At 40.5% G+C, this 17,190-nt stretch overlaps 1 protein-coding gene across 1 annotated transcript in view; it reads right to left on the reverse strand.

Moving 5' to 3' along the window:
- Positions 1-593: 593 nt before the first annotated feature.
- The window catches only part of GABRB1 (gamma-aminobutyric acid type A receptor subunit beta1), a 499,704-nt gene continuing 483,107 nt past the window's right edge, over positions 594-17,190 (reverse strand). Inside the window, exon 9 of the mRNA XM_053578133.1 lies at positions 594-2,818. Coding sequence (XP_053434108.1) covers positions 2,474-2,818 — 345 coding nt within the window. The 3' untranslated portion in view covers positions 594-2,473. The remainder of the gene's footprint in view (positions 2,819-17,190) is intronic.

Below are 17,190 nucleotides of genomic sequence, written 5' to 3' on the forward strand. Positions count from 1 at the left end.
TGATTCATTTCTGTTAGGCATTGGCCCCAGATTTCCCTTCCTGTGTTTAAAATAAATGGCTGCACAGTGGTTCTTAGGGGGTCACTGGGAATGTGAACCTTACAGTCACTGACACAGCCACATTCCTTTGGGCACTTTAAGATAGCGTAGAATCTCAACCTGCCAAGGGCCAAAATAAATGTGATAATACAACTGAAAATCTAAATGAAAAATTGGTTCTTATAACCCTAATAATTTCTCAGAAAACCATTGAGATCATTTTTTCCAGATAAAGCAGTTTTTATATTCTTACTAATGTATGTGATCTTTAGCCATAGCTTCATTTATTGAGATTCTTTTTCCCTACTGCTTTTTTTTTTTTTTTTTTTTTTGTAGAGACAGAGTCTCACTTTATGGTCCTCAGTAGAGTGCCGTGTCCTCACCCAGCTCACAGCAACCTCCAACTCCTGGGCTTAAGCGATTCTCTTGCCTCAGCCTCCCGAGTAGCTGGAACTACAGGCGCCCGCCACAACGCCCGGCTATTTTTTGGTTGCAGTTTGGCTGGGGCCGGGTTTGAACCCGCCACCCTCGGTATATGGGGCCAGTGCCCAACCTACTGAGCCACAGGAGCCACCCTCCCTACTGCTTTCTAAAAGAATCTCTCTTAACTCCCTCCTTTCTTCGGTGGAACGGTAAGAATTCAGCCTTATCTTTCCAGTTAAGACTATAATTTCCAGCAGCTGATGCTATTGTAAACATGACCCTAAACATGACCCTAAACATTAAAGCCTTAGGGAGAAAGCCAGATCATGAAAAGAAGTCAACATACAAATTATTATCATAACTCTCATTTCACAGCTGTGGATCGGTTTCCAAATTACCTACATCACTGGTTACTCAACTTATGGTTTCATTCAGCCTTGCAAATTAACACAGAGAATTCCTAGATACTTTGGCAGAGAACAAAAAGCTTTCAATGGCATAATTTGGGAAGAATCTCCACTGTAGCTGGTTGGACGTGTTTAGAATTGTGTTGGGGTAGTGAAGGATGTCACTTACTATGGGAATGATGACAGAGTCAGCCATGAGCAGAGATAAGGCAGAGGAGCAGTGACAGCGATTAATCAGAGTAGACAGGGCTGTTCTTCAGGGGCTGGGGCATATGTTTGAAGGCCCAGTGCTTTTCTCATTGTCATTGTTTTTATCTGTGGCTTTGTGACTTTCAAGGTTTTCTTTCAAATGGGAATCTAGAGGGGAATGATGGCAATATGGGTGTGTGCGTGTCTCCTGAAGCGTTCATTCCTGTCTGGAATGCACAGCACAGAGACCAGAGCCATAAAATGCTTGGCTGAGGCTGGTGTGACCTGCCTGTCACCATCAGATACTGCTCTCTGGAAGGCAAAGAAATATATACTATTTGATTTAAGATTTGGCAGTTCGGATAACTGCCCAGGCACCCTTTCACAGCACATAAATCTTGCCTTCCTCATGGAAAGGGCAATATTTTTCTTAAGCAAAAATTGCTCATCAGTCCCTTCCCTGAAGCTCTCACCACCTCCACCTCCACACTCACCCCACGCCCCTCTCTCTCTCACGTTCTCTGGAGCAGAAACTATGGAAATGAAGTGAGAGCCCAGCTTCCAGGCATGGCCTCGAGGGGTTCCAACCTAATGAAACAAGTTCAGGGCTGCTCCTTTGAGATGGGCAGTTAGAAAAATGACCATTGCCCTTCAAACTCCTTATTTTTAAGTAAAAGAGAAAAAAATGTTCTCAATGGCTACCAGGTTTATCACTTGAATTCTAATGTTTATGTAAAATTTGCTGGAAAGTCTGAGAAAGAAGCAGTTTTTAGAATACCCAGCGTAACATTGAGGTGAAGATGGCAGGATGTACATAACCTTGACTGGCCCTTCCTTCCGCTCCAGGGAGCCCAGGAGCCCTTCTCCAAGGGACTCTAGGTGACTTAGGGATGGGGGGAGTCTTCCTTCCTTTTCTAGGCTCCTTTTTGTTTTTCTTCCTGGAAATCTGTAACTTGTCAATGGCTTTGTGTTTTCTTCTGAGATCCTGGAAATTGTGGTGTTGTTTTTTGGCAGCATGAGATTGTTACAGTTTACCAGGAAGCAGTGCAGGTGGACAGCCCGGTCCTCTTTTCATTTTCATTTAAAAAATTAATCAGTAAAATCCAGGGCAACTAGGGAAAGACTGCTAAAGATCTATCTACCTAACTTTTCTCTTTGTGTTTGTTTGTAAACATGGCAATTAATAGAGCTCTTAAAGAGCTGATAACCTGGACCACAGTAGACTGGAAAAAAATAGTTTTTTTTGAAGTAAACATGGTGCAGTAATAAAATCGACATTGATATGCAAGACTTAAAACCAATCGGATGGCTGAATCTCTTACCTCAAAAAACTCAGCAGTGTTGCTGCTAGGGACCTGCAGGGTTAAAAAAGAAGAGGAGGGAAAGTAGTCTAAATGGAGCCGTTCGGACAGACCTCAGTGTACATAGTAAAGCCAATAAACAACGTTAAAAAGAGAAAAGGTGATGGGGAAGAACATTCGGGACCACTTGTCTATGGAGTTCACGTCCGTCAAGTCCGGGATCTTGACCTTGAGCTGGGAGGCGCGCCTGCGGATGCGCCCCCTGCCGGGCGCCGCGTGCCGGTCCGGCGCGCGCCCGTAGCCCTCGCGGCTGCTCAGCGGCTTGCGGTACTGGATGCTGGCGCTGTCGTACGAGTACATGGTGGCCCTGGGCTCGCTCACGCTCGTGAGCACCTCGGAGCCGCTCGTCTCGTTCCTGATCTCCAGGGTGCTGAGGAGAATGTTGCCGTGGGCGTCCACCTGGCGGCAGAAAGGACGGGCTCAGATAGCACAGCCAGCTCGGTCGCTTGTGTACATTAACTCGTTACTGACGACAGAACCTGCTCGGGGACCAGTAAATAAGGTCTCCCTGGACAGCGGCTCTCCGTGCCGCCCAGACGTGGTATATTGGGCTCTATTATCCGTCTATCTTGCTAACGATCTGGTTATCTGTCTCCACGCACAAAAACACTGGTGTGTGTGTGTTATTTTTTCATATTATAAAAGTGGTACATGGAAACATTTAAAGCTGGAGATAAAAAATAAAAAGTAAAAATTTACAATCTCACCTTCAATCATTAACATCTTGCCAACCGTCCAGGTTTGTTCTGTTCACATGTACTTAGAAACACCGGTTCCTGCACAGACTCTGCCCTGTGTCAGTTAACAGTGTAGCCTGGGCATCTTTGGAGTTAATATTCTGCCATGACATCATTTATGAATAGCTGACATGAATCAAGTGTGATTAAATCAACCTATTGTTAGATGTCAAGGTTTGTTTTACTTTTATAGTGTTAGAAGCAAGTCGGAAGGAACATCTTTTAGTTCAGTCTTTGTGCATATCCACAATTACCTCCTCAGCTACACTGCCAAGGAGAGAGTGATGTGTTAAAGGATGCCCCCGCTCTCCTTGTTTCTCTGTTACTCAGTGTTGCTTCCTGCCTTGGCTGTCATACCTACTCAGCTTTATCTGTTCTTCCCTACGCTTTCTCCACACACACTGAACTACAGGAAATGTGAGCATATTGTCATTTAGAATGTAGCCTTGTTTAATTTCAAGCTGATATACTTTGCAAACGGCTTTAGGTGGAAGGAATATAATACACAACTGAGTTTAAAGCACTTCCAAGGGCAGTGCAGGCAGCCCTGTTTAAAGATAGTGTTACTAGCCTGACTTACAGTAAGTGTTCAATAAATGATTTCGAATGAGATTAATTTCAGTAAACACTTGGCGGAAGCACAAGGAAAGAGCCTGGGAAAGAAGAAAGAGGTAGAGAAAGGCCTAAAAAAAAGCAAATACAAACCAGAGGGGAAGGAAAGAAAGGGACAGAACAGCGTGTAATGGTGCTACCCACAGTACTGATTAGAAAACTAGGATTTATTGAGCGCCCACCATGGGACTAGCAGAATGGTAGGTGCTTTGTGTATACATATTACTTGTTCGATATTTACAGCTACCCTATTTTAAAAGGCAGACCATTTCATCTGCATTTTATAGATAAGGCAACTGAGACAATAGTTAACAAACTGGCTCAAGTCTACTCAGCTAGTAAGTGCCAGACCTGAGATTTGAACATAGGTCTGGTCTGATTTAAAGCTTGTGCACTTTCTACTGAGAAAGGACCACTTGACCGTCCTTGGCCTTTGCCACATCCCACAGTAAATTCAGTGATGCAGTTGTTAGCCTGGAGGGAGAGATGATGACTGAATCTGGCCTCTACCCTCTCTCCTTTCTTATTTATTATCATTTTCCTCTGTGAAGCATTTTGCTACAGTGTAACTTGGCTACCTGTCATGCCCAGAGCCCATAAAGCTATGAGTGTCTTTATTTGGGGGAGTTTTTCCTATTATTTTCTTGTTATTGTTAGTAACTACTATTTATTGACTTCTACTGTACATTTTATCTCATTTATTTCAGTATTTCAGTACTTGACTCCTACCTAGTAATTTATCTCAGTTACAACACCATTATGAAATATATAATATTATCCTAGTTCAGCAGATGGGAAAACTGAGGCTTAGAGAGGTTGAGTAAATTGCCTAAGATTAAAGAAATAAATACCCAATTTGTGATTAAAACAGGATACTCTTTGTCTCAAATATCATTTTCTCTTCTCTTTGCATGTTAATCAAATTTATCTGTTTGCTTCAAGGCTCAACTTAGACTTCATTTCCTGTGTACCTTTGCATTTTGTCTGATCATGGTAACCTCCAAAATTTTTTCCAAACAGATACAGTGTTAGATGTCAAGGACACATAAATAGCACCTTTACCATCAAAAATCTGTAGCACTGGCTTTGATAGCAGAATTTAAAAATATAGGTACCATGGGGACCCAACAAGCATGAATGAGTAAGGCCAGGTGAATATAAATAACCTATTGAAGCTAAGGTTTGGTGAGCAGTTTGGAGAGCAAACGTCTAAAGAGGATACAATTGTACCTATCAAGTAACTAAAAAAGGTCATTAATACAAATAAAAAAGTAAAGAGAATACCACAGTTCAGCTCTAGCCAATAACCACAATGGAATGGAATAGACCCCAAAGCTGCTAGATGACCTCCTTTGCCAGAAAAACTGAATAGATAGTGTTTGAATTTGTTTTTTATAAGTTGGTCAAGTATTATAAAAATGATCTTCAGGGCAGACAAAACATTTCTGCCTCCAGATCTAGCTTTTCAATAGCCAGTTAGGGACCTCTGATCTTTTCCATTCATTTACCCATTAGCCAATATTACACTGTGTTGATATTGATTTTTAGATTGCCTTTTCAGATTGCTGTTCTATTTTCCCAGTCAGAGCTGTTGAAGTGCTTGGGGATAGATAATGAAGGCCTGGATTAGGGCAGTGCAGTAGAAAAGAAAGGAAGAATTATACCAATGAGGAATTTTTGAATTTTTTTAGGGTTCTGCCCTAACCCCTCTGCCTTGGAGAAGAGTAACTTTCCATTTGCCTCAGCCACATGAAGACATCCAAGGTATTCTTATTTCAGCAGAGTCATTTATGAGCAGAAAAAATTGAATTAAAGCTTTGCTAATGTTTAAAAAAAAAGATACCACAGATACCACTTTCTAAAAATACTATGCATAGAGAAAAGGCCATTTTTTTTCTACATCTTCAGAAGAGGCAAGAAGCCATGTGTACAATGGTTCAACATCTGCAGTGGTCAAATCCTACCTAGTTAATAAAACAATTTTCCAGATTTATTTATTTATTTACTTTATTTATTGTTAATAAAACAATACTCCAGAGCCCCCACAGTTGACTACCTTTCTACAATGACCACCTCCTTAAGCTGATACAATTTTCTTTTACTGGACATGCACCACATGTATGTATCGATAGCAGGCCGATTTCTTATATTGACCACTTCTGTATGTTGACCAGTTTGTTCCAGGCCCTTGGGTGGTTGGTCAACTTACAGAGGTTCTACCATATCAAAACATCAACATCGGAGTTGAGCACAATTCAGACACTGAAGATTTTTCAACCTTGAGGCAGAAGGGAATGAAGCAAATGAAAATGTTAACATACTGGATTTCTAGGGCAGACACAGACTAATAGATTTTTTAAAAATTGCTGATGTTGAAATTACTATTCAGGAGGATAATTGTTCCCCACTCCTCATGTTACCCTAAAGGATGGGAATTCCTGTTCCAATCTCCCTGAGAGAAGCAAAGGAAGAAATTCTTCCAACTTCCCTCCCTCCCCACTGACCTATCTGATGGGTACATTTGGAAGAAGGAAGTGGGAATGCTTGGCTCTGTGCCTTCTGGATTTTTCTCTCCCTCTGATCTGCTTACTGAGAGGGTGGGGGAACTTCTAGGACTGGGAATGCAAGTCTGTCTAATATTGGAAGGACTACGTTACATTAACCACATTTTCCTCAAACCAACATAACAGATTCATTTTTTTTTTTCAGTTTAAAGCATTATTAAATCTAAATTTAGAGAAAAATGAATGTAATTATAGTTAAGGCTTCAGGAGAGCCCATCAATAAACCCTGGCTCTTCTGCTTCAGATAGGTAACTAATACAGGGAAGCAGAGAATGAGGCTTAGATCTGCAGCCCCAGGGGCTTCACTCTCACTCCACCTCTTATTAGACAGGAATATTTACTGTGCTGCAAGAGGTAATTTCCGGTGGAACACGGATAACCATTTAAATTGTTAATAGTTCATTCATGCTCATTTGTTCAGTAAATGTTTACTGGGTGCCTACTGTGCCTCAGGCATTGTTCCAGACATTGAAGAAGAAATCAGTGTAAGCAATGGAGCATCATGCCCTTCATTTTGAGGAAATTCAAAACCTCGAAGCCTCCAATGTAATACACTCTCCAGTACAGACACTGGGCCCCCCAGTGTTGATTCTAAACATTTTACTAGATAAACACTGTGCCCTGTTTCAAGTGCAGGATAACAGTGATCTTTCTGACGGCTATTTGACTGTGCTTGCCTGTTACCATGAGCTTCATCTTCTTGTCTGCTGAGCCTCTCTCTCGTCTTTTCTCTCCAAGGTCACCATACCCAGCCTTGGGGCCTGCTGGACCACAGACAAATCCTAGAGGGGCTCAGTATAAAGGAAAGCCTGGGATTTTACTTCGTAAAGCCCTGAGATGGCAGGGACACTCCAGTTCATGGCTGGTGAATACTCCTTCCTTCCTTCCTGCTGTGTGGAGCTTATAAACCATTCCACCTAGACTTTAAATCCTAGGACTGACAACCCAAGAGTCCCAGGAAGATGGTGGTGGGAAAAACAGACAAGGTTCTTCAACTAGGTGCTAATATTTTATTTGGAAAATATTAGAAAACAAATAATACCTTACCTCCTCTATAAATTTGTGTTTTGTTTTATTGTAAATCAGGTGGCATTTTGAAGAAAACATAACTGCATATATTTTTTTAATCACCTAACTTGGAGATTTTGTGCATATTTTTCTTTACATTCATGTTCACATTTCATTATATCAAGTGAAAATTTTAAAGTACTTCATGATTTTTTATTTTCTCTTGAACCTCACAACAGAACAGCTTACAAGATGACTCTGCATTAATGTTTTCAGGCATCTCAGTCTCTAAAAGGCCAGAGTTGAACTCTTGATCTTCTCTCTTCCCACCCAACTTGTTGGTTCCACTGAGTGTCCTGGCAAAATGCTATTCCAGGTGGGACTTGGTCTTATCCACTGCTACTTCCCCAAAGCCAAAAAAGTACTTGGTATATAGGAGCATTCAATAAATATCTGTCAAGCGAGTGAGTGAATAAATGACAGTACAGGTGGTCAAATGGCATGAAAGTCAATTTTACGTGTCAGCTTGGCTAGGCTGTGATGTTCAGTTGTTAGGTTAAACACCTGCTGTGAAGGTCTTTTGTAGATGTGGTTGACATCTACAATCAGTTACTGGCTGCTTAAAGGAGATTACACTTGATAATATCGGTGGAACTCAGGCTCTTAGTTGAATGTCTTGACAGCAAAAACTAAGGTTTTCAGGAAGAGAGAAAATTCTTCCTTAAGATTGTAATGTAGAAATCTTGCCCAAGTTTCTAGCATGATTTTCAGATGTCAGCCTCAAGACTGCAATATGATCAATATGATGTCTGACAATTTCATTTGTGAATTCACCACTGTGTGCTTGTGTTGGCAGCACTGTGCAAACAACTTGGTAAGGTTCTGTAACCTTGGCATATCGGTGTCTCCCAGCTGTGTTCATGTGGACGTGTGGCAGTGTCTTGCTGAGTAGTGTTCATTATTGTTATTTCATGTTTTTGTAATCCATCACAAGAATGATGGAGCTTGAATTAGAGCAATAAACAAACATTTGTAAATTTCTTATTAAACTTGGCAAGAGTGGAAGTGAAATCAGGGACATGTTAGTCAAAGTTTATGGGGATAATGCCATGAAGAAAATGGCAGTGTACAGATGGCTTAGAAGTTTTTCTGAGGGGAGTGAAAGCATCACTGATGAAAAAAGGTCAGGGAAGACAGTAATAAGCAGAACTGATAAAAAAAATTGCAGAAATTTGTCAAATTGTGCATCAAAATAACCAGCTAACTATGAGAAGCATAGCAGCCCAAGTAAACATTAGTAGAGAAACAGGGAAATCTTAACTGAAAATCTTGGCCATCAATTCATGGCTCTTGCACCAGAACAAGGCACCAGCTTACACAGCACTGTCTATGAGGGAGTTTTTAGCCAGTAAACAAATAACTGTAGTGGAACACCCTCTCCTACTCACCTGATCTAGTGAGTAGAGCAAAGATAAAGAAAATATTGAAAGGAAAACATTTTGATGACACTTAGAACATCATGGATAATACCATGACAGGTTTGATAGTCCAGAGAAAGAATTCCAAAATTGCTTTGAAGGGTGAACTAGGTGCTGGCATTGGTGTGTAGGATCCACAGGGAGTACTTTGGAGGTGATCGTAGCGATATTTGACTTTCTCTAGGATGAATTTGTGAACTTAATTGTCAGACCTTGTATTAATTTCCACTTGAGTTTCCAGCCTGCAACCTGCTCTCTGCCAGCCCTCATAATAGCAGAAGTTGATTCCTTAAAGAAAAAAAAAATCTCTTTTTATATGTTTGTTGGTCCTATTTCTATTGGTTCTACAAAGGGTAGGCCAAACATCATAGGATAATTCTCAAATGTCTAAAGTCCAGAAAACACTGACGGAATGGCTATACTATTTCTTTCCTCAATAGAAACCTGAAGCAAATGTACAAATTTATTTTCTAGTTTGAGTTTATCCCTTTTCCCGCTCCTTCCATCTTACCCTCTCCTTCTTTTTGCCCCCAACATCCCCACAGTGTGCCTCAGGCTGTGAAAAATGTTGTCACTCACTGAATGGAACTGTTCAGATATGTTCCATATATAAATATAGCTGAACGCATTTCAATGTAATTGGAATAAAATACAATCTTGTTTTCAGTGGCAGGTTTAAAGCCCTGCTGAGGAATATCTCCAGGCTAACCGAATTATTTCCCGCTTGAGAGCCAATTCCATTGGTTCGTATTTACCGAGTGGTTCTGAAGCACGGAGCAGGAGACAAGCAAAGTGAAGCTGGCTGCAGACCGAGCTGATACACTGTCCTCAGGAAGCCCACACTCTACGTAATAAAGCTATCAGTGCCCATGGCTGCCTGCCCCTGGAGACAGCAGACAGCTACAACAGCTAACCTCCCTCCACCGTGTCTCTCATGAAATGTACCACTCTCCTGCTATTACCACCAGCCATCTGCTCTCAGTAGGGCTGCCAAACCCTGATCCTTTAGCCTGGAATTCCTAAAACTATTTTTTTTTTTTTGAAGGGGAGAGGCAGGAGGATGGAAGTTCAGCTGGTGTTTTGCATGTTTCTGCATGTCTTGCCAGGTACTGGCAAAAGTGGAACCTTTATTATCATTTTGAGACACAATAGAAGGTTAAGTACAAACCTACATAAGTGTAAACAAAGCCATATTATATTATCCAGGAAATAGAGAAAGAACTGGCAATTTTCCAGAACACTTATCTTTGATTTCTTTCTTTGTCTTATTTCTCCCATTTTTACATACTAGCAGGTCCAAATGGCTCTTCTTATACATACATCCTGATTTTGACCACTTCTCCCCACCATCGCCTTTTGCCTCATAAGTGATCTTCCTCTTTCTGGGAATGCAGCCCTGTGGTCTTTTCTCTGCTGGAGTGTTAAAAGTATAAAACAAATGATGTCTCCTCTGTTTAAATCTTCTAGCTACTTCCCAAAATATAGAATGAGAAATCTGAATTTTTCATCCTCATTCACAGAATAACAGGTGGTTGGGCTCCTGCGGGCTCATCTGCCCTCATTTTCCTACCATTCTGCTCCTTGAGCTTTCTGCTCCAGACACATTGGTTTTGCAGAGTTGTCCCTTGATGCTCCCAAGTCCTCTGGGCATTCCACCTGCACTGCCTTTCCCTTGGAATGTTATTTCTTGACCATACTGTTACCTGGCTAGCTTTTCACAATTGTTTTCACCATAATCATCATCATCTGCCATTATATCATGCATTTATTTATTTGTTTGTCAATTACCTCAGCTGGAATGTCTGTTTCAGGAGGGCAAGTGCTTTGCTGTTGCCCCTCACTGTGTGGTATAACCTCCCAGCCCTCCCAGAACTTGGCCCGAGATATTCCAGTGGAGTGGCTGAGTGAATGTCTGAAGAATGAGGAACTCTGAAACCCATTAAGCCATTGTTCTGGGCTCTGTTTGAGTTTCAGTGGCTGAGGACTCCTGGGCACCTGGAATCTCTAGATCTCCAGGGTAGTGGTTCTCGTTAATGTGCATGTGATCCACTGTGAAACTTGTTAAAAATACAGGTTTGAGTTCATTTCATTTCAGATTAAGACCCTCCTCCTCTGTATTCTCCACATGCAGACCAAGGGTTCTATGTGGTTTCGGCGGGTGCCCCCTGGTTTGACCCGTCTGATCTTGTTCCCCCCCCTCTGATTACGCTGGCCTTTTTCTTGGTACACGAGGTTGAGGTCAGCCTGACTGTGACTTCCAGGCTCCAGAGGCACACATGTGACTCAGATTTGGGCAGTTAGTGTTTTCTACCCAGTTAGTGTTTTGACTTCCACAAAAATATGACTCAAGGTGGTCCACAAAGATCCAATCCTAGGATTTTGTTGTTGTTGTTGGAACTATAGAGCTATAAACTTAGACCTTTTGGACCATCAAAAGGGAAGGAAGTGTCTACTGAAGATAAAGTTGATGTATGAAAGCAGAATTAAAAGATGCAGAGAGATGCTTTCTGATGATAGTGTTTGAACACCTGGCACGCCATATGTGAAACTAGAACTAGGCCTTGACCTTTAGTTTGTGTGGACCAGTAAATGCCTGCTTCCTCTGCCCTCCACCCCACCTTTTTGTCTTAAGCCGGGTAAGTAAGTAAGTTAGATTACTTTCTTGCTCAGCAAAAGAATCCTAGATGTTTGGGTAGAAAAAAAGATCAAGAAAGAGAGATGGAGGGTGGGGGAGGAGAAAGAGATAGTCCCCTCCTCCAGAAAAAAAAAAAAATTAAACTGCTGAAGACTCTGGAGATAATATAGGATTAACTGAAGTTAGAGAACAAAATGTGAACAAAGCAGGGGTTGGAGAGGGGCTTGAGGGCTAAAGAAGTTCATGGAAAAACAGATACCACATGTTCCCACTTGTGAGTGGGAGTTAAATGAGAGATAAATTCATGAAGTGAGGACACTGAAAACTAAGAAGGGGAAGAGGAAGAGAAGGGTGAAAGACAAAAATCTACCTATTAGGTACAATGAACACTATTTATGACTGTCAACCTAGGCTGTCAGTAGGAATTCTGGACACTACATCCAATTCATTTTAGGAAGTGTTAGTGTTCCTGTTGGTCTGAAGGATTAGGCTCAAAGGCTACCAGGTTTTGAACTGTTCCAGACTAGACTTAAGCATAAAGCTGTTTACCTTGACAATGTCCACTTTCGTGTGCATTTGCACCTTGGAATTAACCACAATAAAGAGCTGATCTACATTTAGAAGATTGTCTGGAAGTGTTGGGACAACTCACTACCAAGAAAAGGAATGGGAACGAAGAGGTCAGATCACAATGCCAATATCCAATTCTCAAGAAAAGAATCTATTTCTTTACTACTGGGGATGCAATTGCACATTTTGTGTGAATCTTTGGAAGACTTCCCCAGTGTCCTCCATGACTTAGAAGGACTTTGAATCAATATTCGTTCACAGACCACCCATGTTGTCATTTCATCCATTTCTTTTATTTGCAAATGGAAAGGCTGGCAAGTATATACCACTGAGAATGTTCCAGACTAGTATAAAAATGGCCCAGAGGTAGCTTACTTAAACCCTAGTCGTACTGTGAAATCCATCTTTCAAAGCTCTAAATGCCATCTCTAGTTTCAAATGATGCCTGAGGGGTTTATGAATCTGCTGTTTTTATCACCTTGGAGGCTGAAACTCTCCTAATGTCTGGATCTAGCATCTGTACTCATATAAAAAGATTCTTCAGAGCAGCTGCTGGAAATATAAATCAAGACAAAGCAAGCACTCCTGAAGCTTCAGTACAGATACCTCTTGACCTGACTGCCCAGCCAAAGCTATCAAAGTAACGTGTAATAACTGTACAATCCCCACTCCATGCTCCAGTGAACCAAGGCAAATACAAGGCATCTCTCAAATGAAAATTGTCTAGGACCACAGCACACACAGCATTTAAATCTAACTGTTTAAAAGTATCTAAAAGCACAGGGGAGGATCCTCCAACCATTACATTAAAGAAAAAATCTAATATCACTTTTTATCTTTTTGAATTTAACCAAAGGATAGCATTTTTAACTACTACACAGTTTGATTTATTAATTTAACTGCTAAAGATGATATGCTTAACAGATGAAGGAATGGCCTTGCTTTGTTATTGACACATTGTCTGAGTCCCTGGTTTTAGGAGAGGATAAAAAGTTAGAAGCTGCAGGACTGAAGCAGCTGCAGGGATGATTAAAACTTGTATGAGGTGGTAATCGATGCTTTTATTATTCTTCCATCTAAATATGAAGAGGCTTATAAAATCTTAGCCTTAAAGCTTCTTTGAAGATTATATGTAACGTTGTATGACAGGTATCAGAGGTTGGAATAAAGCATACTTAAAATAAAAACTTTTACAATCAAAGTGGCAGGAACGGTATGACAGTCTGAGGCAGAAGCTGGAGTGTACTCTCTTTTCTTACTATGAATATATAAGAATTTTGTAAAGCATGATGATGTAGCAGTGAATACCTTATGTGGTCTCTAAAAACCTATCTTTAGTGGAAAAGAGCTGTCTAGCATTCATTCATTGACTCATTTATTCATTCAACAGGAACTTATTTGGCATTTTTCCTCTCTAGTCACTAGGGAAGAGTGATATATTTAACTGACAAGGACCCTGGTGCTTATTGTTTGGAAGCTATAGTACAATAAAAGAAGTACAATGTTAAAAAATAATTACACATAGATGGGCACTGTGGCAGGTGCTTGTGGTCCCAGCTACTTGGGAGGCTGAGGCAAGAGAATCTCTTAAGCCCAAGAGTTTGAGGTTGTTGTGAGCTGTGATGCCACGGCACTCTGCCTAGGGTGACATAGTCAGACTCTGTCTCAAAAAAAAAAAAAATTATACAAATAACTCTATACTTACTATTGTAGAAGTCCCATAGGAACAAACCTAGAGTAAGGTGTCAGTTAGTTCATTTTGAAATAGTAGCACTTATGGTTAAGAGCACAGCCAAAAAACTGATAGGAACCCAAAATGACCTTTAATTTTGCTAATCCTTTCATCTGTCATGTACCATGTATTAATATGTCCAATAAAATTTTCAATTCCATTGGTCTATTCTTTTTTCTTTTAGACAGAGTCTCCTCTAGGGTCGAGCAGCATGGCATTCTCGCTCACAGCAACCTCAAACTCTTGGGCTCAAGTGATCCTCTTGCCTCAGCCTCCTTAGTAGCTGGGACTATAGGCACCTGCCACAACTCCTGGACATTTTTAGAAATGGGGTCTTGCTCTTGCTCAGGCTGGACTCAAACTCCTGAGCTCAAGTAATCCACCTGCCTCAGCCTTCCAGAGTGCTGGGATTACAGGTGTGAGCCACCATGCCCATATCTGTATTGGTCCATTTTTATAGGTTCAATTATTTTCTGAAACTCCCTATCTCTTCATGTATTATATCAGTATTTTCCTATTGACTTTAAAAGTTTTATTTTGAAATCATTAGAGATACCCAGAAAGTTGCAAAGATAGCACAGAGGGGTCCCACATACCCTTCACCCATTTTCTCCCATTGATGAAATATTATATAACTATGATGCAATATCAAAGACAGGAAATTGACATTGGCATAAAGTGGATTTGGTCCTATGCAATTTTATTACACATGCTGATTGTGTGACTTGTGTAACTATCACTTCAGCTGACATGCTGGACTATTCCACTCCTGGGAAGATTTTTCTTGTGCTACCCCTTCATAAATAGTCCCAATCATCCCACCCCTTCTCTATTATCATAAACTCCTGGAAACCACCAATCTGTTCTCCATATCTGTAATTTTGTTCTTTCAAGAGTGTTATATAAATGGAATTAAATAGTATATAGTCCTTTAAGATTGGCTCTTTTCACTCAACCTGATGCCCTTGAGATCCACCCAAGTTGTTGTTCATTCTTTTAAATTGGAATAACATTCTCTGGCACAAAAGCACCAGAGATTGTTTAACCACTCATCAATTGTGGGATATTTTGGTTGTTTCTAGTTTGGGCTATTTCTTATGGATGTTGAAATATATTAATTATAGTTATTTTATAGTACTTATCTTTTAGCCCACACTTGAGAATTGTATAGATAAGTTTCTATTGACTACAGTTTTTCTCTTTACTGTGATCACATTTTCCTGTTTCTTCTCATGTCTAGTAATTATTCATTATTTCCTAGATATTTTGGATGATTATCTGTAGAAACTCTGGATTCTGTTATTTTCACCAAAGAACGTTGAGCTTTGTTTTGGTGGGCGTTATATTATTAAAATATCATCTAGCATGTCTGGAGACTTATGTATTGTTAGGGTGAGGCTATTTTAACCTGACTTAGGATTTATTCTTAAGGTAGGAGCCTTTTAAGATTTTAATGGAAGGAGACGAGGTATATATTAACCAGTGTGATGTAAACGCTCCTAATTCTATATGAAATCAGCACATTGTACCCCGTAAATGCATTAATGTATAAGTGACCTATGTGTTTATGATTTAATAAAAAAAAAGATTTTAATGGAAGCATAATGTGTTTACCCCCTCCCCCACTCTCACTTCCCCACAGAACCCAAACCCTGACTATGTCATATGGTAGACAGCAACTAAATTCTCTGTCCACTCCCCTCCACCTCTGTCCATCCAGGGTTTAGCTGCTTTTTATTTGTTTGCCCCACCCCCACACTGGGCCTTTTTGTATTTAGCTTGTCTATCTGTCATTCAGGGATGAACTTGGGGAAGCTTACACTCGGATTTTGAGTCTTTGCATTGACTTCCTTCCAGAAACTGTGGAAGTATCAAACTCTATGCTCTGACTCCTCAGAGAAGCAAACTGCCGTTTTCTGCTGAAGTTTTTTTGTCCTACATCTCTCAGGCTGGGATGTGGCCTCCGGGAAAGAGCTATAAACACAGATTTCACACAGGATGGTTGCCTTCTCTTCAAGGGTTATTAAAACAAATTTTTGCTCAGGGTATATAATTTTTATCTATAGCAGATTAGTCTGAAACAAATTACTCTGCCTTGTCTTAACGTGATTTCTTTTTGAATTTTGGCATAATTATGTTTATTTTTCTGTGAAAAGCACTTGTAGATTTCCCAGTTCAGCTTTCCATGCAGAAAAACACAGTTTTTAAAACCTTCCTCAAGTGTTTTGTCTCCTGACAATTGAGGGATTTTCCATGCTTTCTCCCGGAATTCAAATTTTAAAAAGTCAATTCACTTGGGATAAAAATGTACTGATTTGAGATCCAGTGAAATCCTGCCACATTTATGCCCTCTGTTACCCAAACAGCCTGTTTATGAAATAAAGATGAGTCAGATGGGAACATTTGACTTATTTATTAGCTGGTCACTAAGTCCTCTTTAGAAAGCTATGTGTTATGCATCTGGATCTGATTTAGCACTTGAGGGTTTTCTCTTGTCTTTCTCTCTTATGCTTTTATAAAAGTTCCCTGATATTCTGGTGTGAAATCAAGGTAAAAGCCCAAAGTATTTGGTTCAAGTTTGTTTTACGATCTTTTAATTTTATCTGAATAAACTGGTTCCAGTTTGCTTGGCCTTTCATTTAACAACTCTCCTTGGAGAGCACTGATTTTCTAGACAACTGGAGGGCTCTGCCTCTTCCTTCGTATCTTCCCAAATTTACCTATCTTCAAGCATCCGTCCATTTGTTTGTATTCTGAATTTTCCTACCACTGAACCTATCACTTTCCTTATGTGGGCTTTCTCCCATGATTTATCAAATAACACATGTTTCAAGCTCTGTAGAGGATGAACTAGTATGTTTATAAGGTGACTGAGATGGGAAATGGGAACAGAAAAGAGGCGACCTTCTAGTAAATTTTTAAAGCTGGTATCGTCATAACCAGACAATGGAAAGCTTCCTCCTTTCAGGTATACACCTCTAATCATCTATTATCCTGCCTCATTTTATAAGTCAGTTACCTCATATGAGTACAATATTCCTTCCCGGGTGACGCCTGTAGCTCAGTGGGTAGGGTACCGGCCACATACACTGAGGCTGGCAGGTTCAAACCTAGTCCTGGCCAGCCAAAATCAACAATGACGACTGCAACAAAAAAATAGCTGGGCATTGTGGCAGGTGCCTGTAGTCCCACCTGCTTGGGAGGCTGAGGCAAGAGAATCACTTAAGCCCAAGAGTTGGACGTTGCTGTGAGCTGTGACACCATGGTGCTGTACCCAGGTGACATAATGAGACTTTGTCTCAAAAATAAATAAATAAATAAATAAAAGAAAAAGAGAAAGAAACAATATTCCTTCCCAATAAGATCAGAAGATTCTTGAGGGCAAATACGCTTACTTATTCACCCATAACAATGAGTATAGAGTTTCCCACAAAA

Source organism: Nycticebus coucang, chromosome 23 (genome assembly GCF_027406575.1).
Source record: "Nycticebus coucang isolate mNycCou1 chromosome 23, mNycCou1.pri, whole genome shotgun sequence".
Classification (NCBI taxonomy): domain Eukaryota; kingdom Metazoa; phylum Chordata; class Mammalia; order Primates; family Lorisidae; genus Nycticebus; species Nycticebus coucang.